Source organism: Callorhinus ursinus, unplaced genomic scaffold, assembly GCF_003265705.2.
Source record: "Callorhinus ursinus isolate GAN/ISIS: 27379988/994484 unplaced genomic scaffold, GSC_fseal_2.0 scaffold16, whole genome shotgun sequence".
Classification (NCBI taxonomy): Eukaryota; Metazoa; Chordata; class Mammalia; order Carnivora; family Otariidae; genus Callorhinus; species Callorhinus ursinus.
In genome coordinates, this window is record NW_027397078.1 from 43,193,758 (window position 1) to 43,209,983 (window position 16,226).

At 50.0% G+C, this 16,226-nt stretch overlaps 1 protein-coding gene across 3 annotated transcripts in view; it reads right to left on the bottom strand.

Moving 5' to 3' along the window:
* LOC141369877 (granulocyte-macrophage colony-stimulating factor receptor subunit alpha-like) overlaps window positions 1-13,359 on the bottom strand; it is a 22,420-nt gene extending 9,061 nt beyond the window's left edge. For all 3 annotated transcript variants that reach the window (XM_025857672.2, XM_073902175.1, XM_073902174.1), the window contains exons 1-7: window positions 13,228-13,359; window positions 8,171-8,272; window positions 6,407-6,549; window positions 5,167-5,290; window positions 2,996-3,125; window positions 2,733-2,905; window positions 439-572 (exon numbers count right to left, since the gene is read on the bottom strand). In XM_025857672.2, the coding sequence (XP_025713457.1) occupies window positions 439-572; window positions 2,733-2,905; window positions 2,996-3,125; window positions 5,167-5,290; window positions 6,407-6,549; window positions 8,171-8,272; window positions 13,228-13,291 (870 nt within the window). In that variant the 5' untranslated portion in view covers window positions 13,292-13,359. The remainder of the gene's footprint in view (window positions 1-438; window positions 573-2,732; window positions 2,906-2,995; window positions 3,126-5,166; window positions 5,291-6,406; window positions 6,550-8,170; window positions 8,273-13,227) is intronic.
* Between the last annotated feature and the right edge of the window lie 2,867 nt (window positions 13,360-16,226).

A 16,226-nucleotide genomic window follows, 5' to 3' on the forward strand; every position in this document is an offset into this window, starting at 1 on the left:
TCTACACTGAGTCCATGTGGATGTGGAGCAGAGAGTCCCCCTTGTCTACACTGAGTCCATGTGGATGTGGAGTAGAGAGTCCCCCTTGTCTACACTGGATCCAGGCGGATGTGGCGCAGACAATCTGCCCCCTCCAGGTGGGGTCCGAGTGGACAAGTAGCAGAAGGTCGTCTCTTTTCTGCGTCTGCTTGGAGATCTCCAACAACCGCCAAAGGCTTTAGGATCCAGCTGGGTGAGTGGACACCTCTCTTGGATTGGCCATGGTGGTGACCCTCAAGCCCAGGACATCCTGTCCAGCACAGCTGCCCCTGTGTTCCTCCCCATGCATCACCCAGCCCTGCTCATCTCCCGTGACCTGGGCCCTCATGGCAGGTCACACGGGTTGCTGCCCTCTGCTCCTCGAGGCATGATGTCCTGCTTGGGGCAGGGTCCACTCACCTGTTTCTGGATGTTCAGCTGGTATTTGAACTCCATGTTGGACAGCTTATGTCGGGTCTTGGGCTTTTCCCACCGGATCACGCAGTAGGACTTGTTGCAATGCACGCTGATATTGTTGGGCGGGCTATATATTTCTGTAACGAGATCCCAGGACACTCCCCTCAACCAGCGGGCCTCTGCTGGGCTACGGAGGTCAGACCCACTTCTGTGGGCAGCTCCCAGGGGTCACCCGGAGGCCCGAGTCTGAGTGGGTCTGAGTGTTGCCTCCTGGGGACGAGCACCCCTGGGATGTGTGCACACAGGATGGTCTGGCAGGCTGCAGGGAACCCAAAGTGAGGGAAGGAGGGAAATCCGGGGACTGGGCAGGGACGGGGCCACCGTGAGGACACCCAAGGCATGACTTCCAACGGGAGGACAGGTTGCATGTTGGAAAGACCAAGGAGCTCCAGCGTCCTTCCACAACGTGACCGCCTACGGTGGGTTCCACCAGCGATCGGGATGGGCGTTCTGTGTCTGATCCCACTTAGGTAGCATGCGTTCTGATCTCAACCCCGTGGGTTAATTCCATTCCCGAGACCCTTCAAGGGCCACTTGGCTGTAAGTTCACGTCCAGTGTATCTGATCACACCGAGTGTTGCACAGTCACTGGGAAGTTCACACTGGATCTCCAAGCTCACAACAGGACGGGGGTCCTTCTTTGCTCATTGTTGTGATGTGTATGTAGGATTCTGCACCCAGTTCTGACAGGTGGAGTCCCCCCTTCCCACCTTCAAGCTATTCTCAGACAACTGGTGGGGTGTCCTACAATTCAACGCAGTTCTGATCTATCTACCTGGACGTGGCGTCGGATCCCACAGGGTAGGGGGCTCAGCCCTACAAGACGGCCCTTCACCCCCTGGGTCAGACGCCAATCACAAATCCAGGTTGACACCCGTGGTTCTGACCCACGAGCTACAGATCGGACGTTCCCAGGACCTCCTCCTCGGGTTCCATTAACCTGCTGCAGTGACTCACAAGAGCCCAGGGAAACATGTTACTCACTAGATCATGGGTTTATTTTAAAAGGCTGTAACTGAGGAACAGCCAGATGAAGAGATGTATGGAGCCAGGTGTGGGGGGGAAGGGCGTGGAGCTTCCATGGTCCCACCAGGTGCACCTCTCTCCCCAAACTTCCACGTGTCCACCAACATATAAGATCTCCAAACCCCATCCTTTTGGGATTTTAGGGAGGCTTCATTATGGAAACACAACTGATCAGATCATTGCCCATTGGGGATTGAACTCAACCACCAGCCCCCTTCCGGTCCCTGAGGTTCACAGGCGGGGACTGAAAATTCCAATCCTTTGATCACCCAGTTAGTTCCCCTGGCAACCAAGGCCCATCCATAGGGGCTTTTCAGCTGTCACCTCCTTAACATAACAAAAGGCACATTTACCGCTCTCCTCAGGGAAAATTCCTAGGGTTTTGTCAGTTGTGTGCCAGAAAAGGACAGAGACCAAACATGGATTTCTTATTGTAAGTCACAACTGCACAGGATTAAAGTTTGAAATAGTATTGGGATTTCCGGGGTTAAGTAAAAATGTTAAAAACATGGGGAGGGAAAAAGAAAGGCGGGGATTCCCTTGGAAGGAGGGTGGCCGAGGCAGGGCCATGGGAGGTTGGTCTGCAGCGAGGAGCAGGAAATGCAGACCCCGAGACACAGGTAGAACACCTGCCAACTGCCTGGGTACACGCACCTGGTGCCTCCCCTGGAGCCCGGAGGTGGGGAGCAGGCGTGGGCAGTGGCCTGTGGAGGTTAACTGGAGAGTTGGCATCTGTTTGCCAACAGCGTCCCCCAAAATGGCAAGAGAAGGCTGTGCATGCCACTCCATGGGGGAGGTCCACAGACAGGTCAGTATTAACCTCCATCTCCTGGTCTGAGCATCTTCCCTTTTGTCCTGGAGGGGCTTCACTGCCTGATTGCAGGCAAAACCCCTGCCTGGCTGGGCTGTCCCAGTGCCAGGATCAGCTTTTGGAGGCTATGGGGGCGTTGGAAGAGCCCTCGCTTCTTCAGGGCGGTGGGGGTGGGGATCCATTAGCAGTGTAGGCACTTCTTGTCACCCCGTTTAATTCAGAGTAAAAGGATGGGTTGGTCTCCTTCCACAAGGAAGCAAACATTGGCAACCCCTTGATTCGGGGTCTCTGGCCTCCAGAACTGGGAGAGAGAATAAACTTCCATTCTTCCAAACTTCCCACAAACTCTGTTCGGGTCACCTGTTAAGCATCGGTTGACACCACAGGACGTGGCTCTTACCGATTTTCTTCCATGACAAAACCGAATCAAAGAACTGGATTCCTGTCCGTTGGCTGGTACCGTTCACCAGGAAATAATTGTAGTTCGCTAATCCTGAGAGGTCTTCCAGGTGACAGCCCACGTGGGTTCCCGAGTCTTCTATGTAATGAGGACACTCTCTTTCCCTTTTTCCTCTATAAAATTCAAACTGTTCAGAGGACAATCAGGGCTTCCCCCCTCCCCACTGTACTTCTCAGGATTGTCTACATGATACCAATACCTACCTCGAGTCTCGTATATACAAAAAATATTGGACGTCATCAGGGGCAGCTTGACCCTTTGCCCAACTGCAGTTCATGAAGTTCGCGTTGTAGATAAAACAGGAGAAGTTTTGGGCAGCTGTGCACTCCCCACCTGAGAAGACACACAGACAAAATAATTTGTGGAAGTGGACCACATGGCTTCATAGTTGGGATGTCTACCAAAGATTCAAAGAATAATTAATTTCAATCCTTTTTTTTATAAGATTTGTTGACTTATTTGAGAGAGAGAGAGAGCATGAGTGACAGGGGCAGAGGGAGAGGGGGAGGGAATTCCAAGCAGATTCACCTCTGAGCACAGAGCCCGACTCGGGGCTCGATCCAATGGCATTGAGATCAAGACCTGAGCAGAAACCAAGAGTCAGATGGTCAACCGACTATGCCATCCAGGCGCCCCTCCAACCCTTCTTAAACTTTTCCAAAAAAAAAAAAAAATAGAAGAAGAGGGAGCACTTCCAAATCCATTTTATGAGGGCAGGATCACCTTGATACTTAAGCCAAAGGGATGAGAAAAAAAGATCACATCCCAATATCCTAATAAATGTAGATGTAAAAATCGTTAACAAAATACGAGCAAGCAAATCCAACAGCACTTTAAAAGGATTGCACGTTGTAACCACGTAGAATTTATCCCCAGCATGCAAAGATGGTTCAACATATGCAAATCAATCAATGTGTGGTAGCATCTTAATAGAATGAAAGAAAAAAAATCACATAATCATCTCAGTAGCTATAGAAGACGTCTTCGACAAAATTCAACATCCATTCATGATAAAAACTCTCAGTAAAATAGGTATAGAAGCAATTTACCTCAACACAATAAAGGGCAAACATGGAAAGCCCATAGCTAACACCACACTCAATGGGAAAAAAAAAAAAAACCCAAAAAACTGAAAGCTTACCTTGTAAGGTAAGAAACAAAGCCAAGGTAGGCACTCTCACCACTTCTATTTAACATAGTATGGGAAGTCCTAGCCAGAACAATCAGACAAGAAAAAGAAATTAAAGTATCCAAATTAAAAAAGAAGTAAGGTTATCTCCATTTGATGATAACATGACCATAATGTGTAGAAAAACCTAAAGACTAAACAAACAAAAGACATCGTTATAGCTAATAAATAAAGGTAATAAAGTTGCAGGATGTAAAATCAACATACAAAAATCAGTTGCATTTGTATACACTAACAATGACCTATTCAAGAAAGGAATTAAAAAAATAACCCTGGGGCTCCTGGCTGGTTCAGTTGAGCATAAACACCTGGGATTGCATCAAACTATAAAGCTTCTGCTCAGTGAAGGAAACAATCAGCAGAGTGACAAGGTAACCTATGGAATGGGAGAAAATATCTGCAATCCATATATATCTGATAAAAGGTTAAAATCCAAAATATATAAAGACCTCAAACAATTCAACAACAAAAAACCCAAAGCCCCCAAAAAAGAAAAAACCGAAAACACCAAAAACTTAAGCCAACTGAATAGGGCAAAGGACCTGAACAGACATTTTTCAAAAGAAGACGTACAAATGGCCAACAGCTACACAAAAAGATGCTCAACATCACTCATCATCAAAGAAATGCAAATAAAATCACAATGAGCTATTATCTCACACCTGCTAAATGACTATTATATATATATATATATATATATGCAGAGATAAATACTGGCAAAGATGCAAATAGAAGGGAACCCTTGTGCACTGCTGTTGGGAATGTAAGTTGGTGCGGCCACTGTGGAAATTATGGAAGTTTCTTTAAATATTTACAGCAGAACTCCTATATGGCCCAGCAATCCCACTTTTGGGTATATTTCCAAAGAAAATGAAATCTGGATCCCAAAAAGATTTATGCACCCCCATGTTCATCACAGTATTATTCACAATAGCCAACACGTGGCAAATGCATCGACACAGAGAGTAAATGGTGCTTTCCAGGGGCTGAAGGGAGGGATAATAGTTTAATTGCAGTAATTATTTCTCAACGTATATGTATATCAAAGCTTTAAGCTATATACCTTAAATATACATAATACCTAGGTGTCAGGTATAGCTCAATAAAGCTGGAAAAAAAAAAAAAGGAAGAGATCTACCTTGAGGCTAGTGACGTTCAGAAGGATCACTGTGAGGTTTACCCTACCTGAGTTATTGTAGACCAGTGTTTCTGGAATCAGTCTTTGGGTGCTATTTACTTTAACCACGAGCGTGACTCCATCATGGAGAGAATAATCCGAAAACTTGCAGTGACATTCTTTCTCCTGGGGCTAAAGAGATGCAACCAGCCAGTGCATTAGGAAACTCTTCTTTTCATCTCCTCTCCGTGTTGTTTGTTCTTCCACTGACCCCAAGATGCCACCACCACCCATGTACGTTCTCTGGGTGGTTGGCGGCATGCCCACGTGAAGGTGGGACCTCGACTCGGGTAGTCTTACAGTGTCTGGGAGGTCGGAAGAGAGGTTCCATTTCAGTGTGCCCTCAGTCACCAGGGATCTTGTCAAAATGATTCTGGTTCAGCATGTTCTAGGCGGGGGATTCTGCATTTGTAACAAAGCTCTGAGGTGATGGTGATGGACCACCACTCTGAGCAGCGAGATGTCTCATCACATTAAGCATTATGGAGCTTAACATATGCTCTTCTATGTTACTCCATTTTCTTGTCCTATCTCATACGCCCTCCCCCCCCGCCCCAGGCTTCATGTTTACATTGTATCTGTTCAGTCTGGTAACTTTGTTTTCATGGAACACTGGGGACCAACTATTTCTTTCTGGGGATTAAGTCGGCCACGTGGATGATTTTTGATGGATCAATTGAGCAGAAGCTGCTGTTTCTGGTGGTGGGGGGGCAGTTCCCCTACACAACACCCTTTGAAGGGGTACAGAAGCCTGAAAGTCACAGAATAAGCCATTCGTCTTCCCCTTGATTACGGTCCCTGAAAGTGATGCCTGGAAATTCTGGGAGCATTTGGGTGCCCTAGTGGAATCTACCTGTGTTGCCCTGGATCCCCCATCCCACCAGCCTGCGTCATTTCATCTTCCTTGGGTGGTTGAGCGTCCCCAAGTAGCCCACCCTACAATCTGTACCAGGTCTAACCTCATAGGAGCTTTGGGCTGGGGCTCCTGCCCTGGGAGCCCTGAACTCCCTTTCCTTTTGGGAAAAGACATTTTCCAGGGAGTTTCTCAGCCCCCCAGGGAATCGGGCCACCAGGCACCTCTTGGACACGGGCCAGGACTTGCTTCCCTGGTGCACCCAGAAGCATGGCTCCTACATGTGTCCCCCAGGGTCACACACATGCTGTCTGTTTCCACCTATTGCTGCCTTGTTTCTAACGTAATGAGAGCTTTGTAAAAGACAGCAATTGTCCATGACAAATCCATCTTACTGTTATTTCGATCGGCCCGTTCTCCTTGTGAATCATCACGCATTCGAGGTAGGTAGTGTTTTCTTTGCAGTCCCAACTCAGTTCCATTCTCCAAGAATCAAACCTCATATTTAGACTGGGGACCCCTTCCACAGTTGGAAGATCTGAAAGACAGGACCACCGGATTCAGAAATTACCCCTTTTCTGCCTCTACCTGCTGCCTGCTGACCCATCCCATGTCTTGTAAGCAAAGGTCAAGAAGGGGACATGCTGTCCCCTTCCCCTGTCCCCCCACATGGCCCCAGGGCATTGGCACATGCACGGAATCTCCCCCTTACCGAACTCTTCTTCCTACCTGGACCTCCGTGCCTTCTCTCCATGTGAAGATGCCTACCATGTAAGTAAGGCAAGACCTACCAAGTCAGAGCAGGCAGAGGCTGTTTATTCAGAGCCTGCTGTGCTGAGGACATTGGCCACCATCACTAGTATTTGTCAGAGATCAAGGACAGACAGGGGAGCGGGCAAGTTTCACAGTGGGTGAAGGGGAACATTTGATTGTGCCCTGAGCAGAGGCTGGGGGTGTGGGGGAGATGCAGGTGGCTCACTACAAGGAGGGCATCATATGGAATTCGTTAGGGGACCATATCTGGTTTCTCTGGTTGGTCCTAAATAGGAAGTGGGGTCAACACATAGGGAAGCCATTGGTTACTGATCAAGTCCTGGTCATTCGGAACCCCTTTGTTCCAGATGGGATTGTTTAGCTTCTCAGATTGTCACGGGGATGGACATCTGGCTTCTTGCTCATCTGACGTGGAGACACCAGGCTGGCTCTGTGGGCTGGTCCCCATAGATGAGGGCTGGTCCCCTGGGCAGGTAGCTGCAGGTTGTGGGCCAGAGTTCTGTTCTTAAGGACCCTCTGCCCCTTGTCCATTTGTATCCTGAGTTTCTCAGCCCGCATGCCTCTGTGCTTGGTGTCTCACACCCACATCCCCCTTTATTTAAGGTGCCAACCACACCTCCCCCAGCACAGGGACCACCTCTCTCCAGGTCTCCAGGGCCTGAAAATAAGTCACTTACCTCCTGGGTTTCTTGGCCCTCCACCCTCCCTGGCACCCCCTTGGCTTCCTGGAGACTTTTCCTACTTTCCCAGCGCAAGACAACAATGATCATCTGTCCCCAACAGTCCTATGGGCCTTGGTCTTAGCCTGTGGGTCCTGCAAGAGCTGCATCTGCCCTTGAGTTCATACTCAACCAAGAGAGTCTTCAATGGTCAACGGAAATCTGATGGCACGGATGCATCCAGAGCACATCTCCCTGCGCTGAGCTAGCTCCTGCCCATCCCTGGACCTGGGGGCTCCTGAGTGCAGATAGTCTATCAGTTCCATATGCAAAACCCACAGGAGAAGGGGCAGGCTGGACTGTATGGATTTTGTGCAAGTGAATAAAGATTCCTATAGGTCCTCTGTGTGGAGGACGGGGAGACAGCCATTCTCACTGTCCCCCTATCTCCTTTCTTGGGGTGGCAAAGGCGGGTGTCCATACTTTAAAATCAGAGCCCCCTTTAGAAAGACAGGTGTGGGTCTGACTCCCGGCTCTGTCTCTCACCAGCCGTGTCACTTCCAGCACATTGCCTGACATCTCTGTTCCCTGGTCTCCATTTTCACCTAATTGGGCAATAACATCTCTGCCCATGCAGGTGGACTCAGGCGTCAGGATGTGTCCCCAGATACACGGGACACAGGAATGAGACAGGCAGAGAAGGGTCAGACAGGTTCACACCCTTACCCTGCTGCTCCAGAGTCCGGAGGAACGCCGGGTCCGGCAGCATGCAGAATACGATGGCTGTGGCCAAGAGTCCCATGGGGCTGCCCAAAGGGTGAGGAAAACCTGCAGGAACAGACAGTCACACCTCGAGGAAATCAGCTCTCATGGGGATGCTTGGCAGGGGGGCCCAGTGAGGTCTTCTTGGGGAGATTCTCTGGGGACAAGTGCGGGACCATCCCCAGCCAGATGGTCAGCCTACTAACCTGGCCAGCCGGGGGTCACCGCTGGCTGCCAAAGGGTCTCCAGGTTACAGCCAGCCTCGGGGTGGGGTAGAACCAAGGGCCTATCCTGCAGCATGGGCACGGGGCTCCAGCCAACCTTGTCATCCTCCGTGTCACTGGGGCAAGTTGCCCACATGCTGCAGCTTTATTCCTGTCTGTAACCTGGGGGGATGTCTCTGGGGCCATTATTCTCTCCACCACACGGGGATCAGGATGTGGACGTCTCTGGGGATGTTATTCTATCCACCACAGGTACCAAGATCCACTCCCTAAGTCTTAGGGCCGAGTCTAGGATGGGCAGCCACTTGATGGGCATATTGTCCACAAAAGAACAGTGGAGATGGTCAGGCAGGGTTGTTCTGAAGGTGCTGGACCGTGCATCAGGCTCTGGCTCCACACACCTGGCCTCCAGGACACATCCCTCCCTCTCTAACCAGGGTTGGGGGTGGAGCACAGGCTCCCCAAGCCCTTCCCCAGGCTAAGCCTTCAGGTGTCAGAGACTGGGATTCTAATTCCTCCTGCAGAGAATGGCCTGGGCTGTCCACCTACACTCCAGAGCCCACAAGACGTACAAAACAGGCACCCACCGCCGACTTCTTTTTTCTCCAGGATGAACTTCCTGAGAGAGACGCAGTTTGCAAAATAATCCCCCGCACAGCGTGGAGAAATACTACCACTGCCCCGGGAATCGACCCTACAGATCTACCTGTCTGCCTTCTATCAAGCTTGACTCATGGTTCAGATGAGCCTTGAAGCCATGGCTGACACGTGTCAGTGATATTAAGATGCTTTTGGGGAATATTACACCCACTTTGATTAGTTTCTCATTCTTCTGACTCTCTTTTTTTTTGCCTGAATAATTTAAATTTTTACATTTTTATTTAAAAAATTTTAATGTAAGTATAGTTGACACATGCTCTGAGTGTTTTTAGAATGGATGTTTGGGGGAGAAGAAAAAGGAATGATAGGCCGGGTTTCCGTTACTGTAATAACAGTTTTTTGAGTTTTTCTTTCCTCTATTTTAAAAAAACTTGAGTTTTGCAGCAATCAAAAAGGATATTAAAAAAAGAGAGGAAAATAGAAAAGGGTAAGTGCACAGAGAGACATAGAGGATGTCTAAATACATTTACTAAGTGGAAGAGGCCAGTCTGAAAATGCTACCTCTGGTATGATTCAGACTCTATGACATTTTGGAAAAGGAAAAACTATGGAGACAGGAAAAAAAACAAAAAACAAAAAACCACACAAAAAAAACACAAAACCCAGGACTCACCAGGGTTTGGGGGAGGGACAGATGAGCAGGCAGGGCACAGGGGATTTTTAGGGCAGTGAAACTACTCTGTATATCACTAATGATGGATATATGTCACTATACATCTGTCCAAGCCCATAGAATGTCCAACACCAAGAGTAACGCTAATGTAAACTGTGGGCTTTAATCAATAATAATGTATCAATATTGGCCCATCAGTGATAACAGATGTGCCCCACTGATGCCAAATATTAATAAGGGTGGAGACTGGGTCAAACGGGAAGCGCATATATGGGAATCTCCTGTACTTTCCACTTAAAATTTTCTGTAAATCTAAAAGAGCTCTTAAAAAAAAAAAAGTCTATTAAAAACTTTTTAAACACGTAAGTACAAAAGCAAAGGGCTCTGGTCCCATAAAGCTGCAGTCAACAGAGAACACCTGATGCTCTGTTTGGGTCTGGGGTGGCATCTTGGGTCTGTCCACCATTGCCCTGGTGGTATTTTTACTGGTGTTTGTTCTTTGGCTGTTGTTGTGATTCGTAATGGGGTCTTACTTCTCTAAGTGTTTCTCTTCCTCTTGGCCGCTTACTGTCTCTGCTGCGCTTCATCTCTTTGTGTTCCCTGTGACCTCATCCTTATAAAGACTTGTCTTTTCTTGGAGGTTCCTTGCTCGCTCTTTTACCATGCACAATCATGTTTTCTGTAATTTCCTTGGGTTTACAGAGTCGATCGGTCTAAACAATGTCTCTTTTATCTTGGTGTAGTAGCTTCCTGGGGGCCAGCGGAACAAATGACCACAAATTTCTTCCCTCTTTCCTTCTTTCCTTCCTGTTTCTCTTCCCTCCCTCCTTCCCTCCTTTCGACTTTCCTTCCCTTCTTCCTTCCCTCCTTCCTTCCTCCCTTTTTCCTTTCTTTCCCTCCTTCCTTTCCCCCTTCATTCCCGCCTTCCTTCCTTCCTCCTCCCCTCCTCCCTTCCTCCTCCCTCTCAGACATCTCCCTCACCAATTCCTTCCCCATTTCGTCCTGTCTGGTGTCTGCTTCTTGGAGATCAGCCATCACACCCCTGACACCCACCCCATGGACCTCCATGTCCTCACCTCTCAGTTGGTGCCCGTCTTCACGGACTCTCTTCTTCTTTCCCCAGGCTCCCCTGAAGCCTGGCTCCCACCAGGACACAACATCTCCCTCCCACACGCAGCCAGTTCAGCACATTTGGGCTCCTCCTCTCCTTGATGTCTAGCCCCACCCAGGGGGCTCCTTTGCCCTCTGTAGGACCTAAAGGATCCCCTTACCTCATTGATCCTGCCCCCACAGACCTCTGAGCTGTGAGGTTCATTCTGTGTATCTCCTCACCACCTGCCTCCTTTCCCACCCACCCTGTGCACTGATGGCTTGCCTGTCCACTGAGGGTCAGCTGGCTTGTCTAGATGCTACAGCCCCTTCTCCCCCCTGCCCCTGCCCCAGCTTCTGAGGCTGGAGCCCAGTGATGCAGAGTTCATCCAGCTCCCCAAACCAGGTGTGCACACCTGTGCCAGAGTGCACCTGGGGAGCAGCGCCCAGCCTCAGGTTCCTGCCTCCCAACCTCCCCAAACCTATAAAGAGGAAATAAAAACCATGGACCAGACCTGTCCCAACGTCCCTGCCTTCCACACACCTTGTACTCGAGCGCTATGGGGTAAGTTCCCAGCTTCCTCCATCTGCAAGCTAGACCCTGCTCCACCCAGCCCTTCTCTGGGTCTTGTCCGGGGGCTCTTGGCCCTGGGTGGGGGGGGCCTCCATGTTGCACCCAAGAGCCTCTCAGGGCGGACCCTTCCTCGTGTGGGCTGACTCCACAGTTCCCCTTTGCTATTCCTGCCTTGCCTCAGCCCTGCTTTTCACGTCTGCAATCTCTGTGAGCACCCTGGCTTTGAGCGGAGCTGCCCTTAATTAGGAGGGGGTGGTGCAATGCAGTGAAGCAGGGAGGGTCCTCGTTCCATTCACCTCCATAAGCTTCTGGAATCTGCTTTTCTCCTCCTTTTTCAAGTCGCCTCCCATAGTACCTGCTTTGGGGCTGTACATGAAGCAGGTGCCTGTGGATGCACACCCCCCCCACCCCCCACCCCTGCCCCACCAGAGGGAATCTGCATGGAAGTACGCCCTTAGCTGGACAGTTCCCCATTCCACTTCCTCTAAACCGAACTCCACTTGCTTCTCATCATGATGGAGCAAAAGCATAAACTTCTGTAGACCTGACTTAAAAAACAAAAAACAAAAAACAACACAACCAAAAAACCAAACAACGACATTATCACATGCCTACTGTTGGAAGATGATCTAGCAAGGGTTGCTGTTTTAATTAAATGGTCAGTCACAACATGGGGGCTCTTGGCCAACGATGGTGACTGACAAACCCCGTGGAGGATAATTCACAGGCAGCGTGAAGTCATCGGCACCGTGATTTCTCCATCGCCTGGGCGTGCCAAACACAGGCACGTTCCACTCGGCTCCTAGTTTCTCGCTCACATTCATCCTCGGAGGCAGCTCCTAGGATCCTCATTCAAGTGGATGAGAAACTGAAGTCCAGGGAGGTCTTAGGCTTCATTTAATTAATTTTTGCCTTGATTTTTAAAAATGGGGGTGAAATTCACACGGCATAAAGTTCACGCCTTGAAAGCATACAACTCAGCAGCCCTTTACCACATCTGGAGTGTTCAACCATCACCTCTACCTGAGCTGGGACATTCCCATCCCCCCAAAGGAGGAGCCCATCCCCATGGAGCCGACACTCCCCATTCTTGCCTGGGGTTTGTGTTTCATATGACTGAAAACTTAGACCTCTCTTTGCTATTTTTTGTCCACTGACTACCCACTTTCCCTTCTTCTTTCGGTTTTCTCCAGACTGAGTTTTCTTCCCCTTTCTATAAACCTAAGGTCTACATAGATGCCGGCTCCATCTGTCAGACTAGGTCAGATCAGAGACCTGGGACGGCGCAGGTGCTGCCCATATGTGGGCATCCCTTGGATGAGCTTGGATGTTGAGCTTCCTGCAGTTTGGAAGGGGCGGGGGGACGTAATCGGTCACAATGCCCGGGCAACACACGGAATGAAATGCTGTGGTCCCCAAAGACACCAGTCACCCAGGTTAGCCAGCAGCTCTGCGTTTGGTAGCCAGGGGGTTTAAGATAAGTGATTGCCAGCAAAGTGCCTCCCCAGGATCCAGGGACCAGTGGTTCCCCGTGTGGACGACCGCATGCATCCAAGCCTCTGGAGTAATTCCAAAGTGGCTTCTAAGGCTCACATACAGAGTCGCACGAGGGGCTCAACCTGCTCCCAGTGCAAGCTGGCTAATCCCTGGGGCTAATTCAGACCTTCCGAGGCAGTGTCCACATGCTATTGGAGTGACCCCACCTCCCTGTTGGGCGCCTTAATTCGGAGATTCCCCTTTCCCACCCCCAGGTGCTCCCTGACCTGCAGCCTGAGCTGCCAGCACCAGCAACAGGGGCAAGAATCGGTACCCTAGTGACAGGGCACATTTGAGGGTCAGAGAATGGAGGGAACCGCCTTACCCCACCACACCAGGCTCTGCTCCGGCCACCTGTTTTTTTTCTCAGTTTCCCGGCGCTCCAACATCTGGCCGTTCTCTTGGATGGCTCTCTGCCTGGTCAGAAAGTGAGGATACTGATTGCACTGCCGAGACATTTCAACCCTAGACTTCCCTTTTCTCCTTAGCGCCCTCCCTCTTCCTGTGATGTTTGCTCATCACACACACTTGAGAAACCTGTGAACGGTGAGTGAGTTCATCAGCTTCTCAGCTCCCAGGAGAGAGCACATCAGGGGTGCGACACCCCCACACAAGTACACCCCCCCACACACACACAGCAGCCTCAGGCTGGCTGGGGGCTTCTGAGCAAAGCCAAGCGCAGAGGAGATGTGTTGAGACATGGGCCACTGGTGCCGATGAAGAACAGAGACAAGATGCCCAGGAAATGGAATAGCCATGTCAGTCAATGAAAGGCAGTTGGGCAGGATACACCTCCATGGCTCCCCATTCCTGAAGGAGCTCCTCCCCTTCAGCATCGATGTGGAGAAGCTCATCTTCCCAAGGTTTAACCAGACAGATGGCTCGTTGAGTCTGCCCAGGATGCTATGAGCTTGTTGGCTTTGGGCATGGGGCTATTTTATGCCACTGAACTCAACAGACTTTTTATTGAACACCTTTATTGGTTAGAACCTAGCGGAGTGGGTAGGAAGCAGGTCTGCAGCTCATGGCAGGACAAGGCTAAGTAGAAGGGCCATGGGGGCTGGTGACACAAACATAGTACTGGATGTCCCCAGTGTGGGGCCTTGGGATGAGGAGATGAACAACAGTGGGCTGGAGAGTGGGTAGCATTTCGTCTGGACCATGGAGGACACACTAACTCCCACTGGGATAACGGTGCTCGTGGTCAACTGAGCATCACAGGGAGTGGGGGACATCCTGTCATGGGTAGAGATGCATGGATGGGGGCTGGATGGGAAGGTCACATGTCAGCAGTCATGGGGTGGGATGGGCCAGCTCTGGTCAGGTGCATCTCTCTCGATGACACTCTTAATGTGACCACCAGAGAACCCTCCCTCATTAGCGGTCTTGGAAACCAAGGAGCAGAAGAAACACCAAATGGGAGACCACTGTGAGCAGCATGGTCCAGGCACAATGGCCAGGACAGAACCAGAGAAGGGAACTGCGGGCACCCACTCTCACCACAGCTTGAGGACTGAGAAGGTGCAGGAACGGTGGTGCCTCGTCGGAATTGGAGAAATAAGAGGAGCTGGCCAAGGGCTTGGAGCTGGGGGAGGAGATGCCATGTTCAGTCTTGCCATGTTCAACGGGCTTCTTGGGAGACTCAAGAGAGAGCTTTGAAGAACTCAGTGGGGGATGTTCCACTGAGTGTCTTTCCTGGTGGGAGGGATGTTCCGGATTCTTACATCATTTGAGTCTCTGAAGTTTGAAAAATCTCACAACACACCTCCATGGTTAAGAGTTAACTCAGCAGGTCTGGATTGTCCACACCTGCCCCTTCCAAACTAAGGTCTAGTCCTTGACCAGCTCCTGGAACATCACCTATGAGCCCTTGGAATGTCCTGCCTGATAAGAGTGTCTTTGGTTGCCTGGAGCCGTGGCACATGGTTTATGCTACGATGTGATTTAGGATGGGGCTTTGGGTCATGCCATAGCCAGCCCCCTCTGGAGGAGCCAGTGATGGAATAACTCAGGTGAGCCGGGTGGACACTCCATGCTGTGTGACTAACCCCAAGAAAATGCCCGGACATCAAGGCTTGGTGAATGTTCCTAGTTGGTAATATCTCATGCATGTTGTCACATATGGTCACTGGAAGATGTAAGCAGCATCCACAAGTCCATGGGGAGAGGACACCTGGAAGCTCATGCCTCATCTCTCTTGGACTCTGCCCCGTGCACCTTTAGGTCTTCCTGATTTTCATCTGTATCCTTTTTTTTGTATTAAACCAGAGCCATGAGAGTAAGCGCTTGGCAGAGTTCCGTTGAGTCCTTCTAGTGAATCACTGAACCCGAGGAGGGTCTCAAGGACACTGACATGATACCTCTTCGCTGTCACAAAGGCCACCATGTCTGGCTGAGCATGACATAGACAGAAAAACCTTAACAACTATTGATTGGTCTGAAGGAGTGACAGCATGGTGTTTCTTGGGACCCCTTTGTTCCATCTTTTCTTCAAGGGCTTTTGCGTTGGCCTTTTTAGAACTGCTTGGAGTTCCAACCGGGATGTGGAGAAGGGGAAGGAGGGTGAAGGGACCTTGTATGGCTTGCAGTGGCTTACAAGGGTCCTGTAGGACTGCCTGGAGAGAGCATAGAGACCAAGCAGGGGGACTGGGGCCCAGGGTCAACCACAGTGGCCACACAAATACTAGGCTGCTGGCAGTTGGGCTCTCTGCAAGTATAACAAAATGCACTATGTCTTCTCTCTTCTTCTTTCTCTATTTGGGACTTGGATTTTTAACTGACACAATAAGTTTTAACTTTTGTTAAAGGTTAGGTTTAGCCTTTGTTGTAGGTCACTTTCTGAGAATTTAATGTGGAAGTAGATTGACACACCACGGTCTTCTAGGAACTCCTAAAGAAAAAAAGGTTAAATTGTTCCCTACAGCTGCAACCCTCCTCCACATTGTCGCTCCAGTCAGATGGTTGTACTGGGCTGGATGTCCCCCAGGGCCCAGTGGCAAGTCACCGTGGTTGGTGTTATTGGAAAGCCAGTGCCTGTCACTCGCTCTGAGGAGCTCGTTCATGCCCTGGATGTGCAGGTGGAGACTTGGAGGCTGTCTTTGTCTCTGCACTGTGCCAATCAATGACTCATTTCTGCACTCTCTACTGCTCTTTGTAGCCTCCTCTTCCGTCTGTGGGATGAAGTATTCGGGAGAAGAAATTTAGGGGGAAGACTCAGGCCTCCTTCCCCTGAAAAGTAAGATGGTTCTTCAAGCAGACTTGCTAAACAATCCATCCAACAGTGATGACAGTGGTGGTGATGGTGGTGATGATGGTGATGATGAT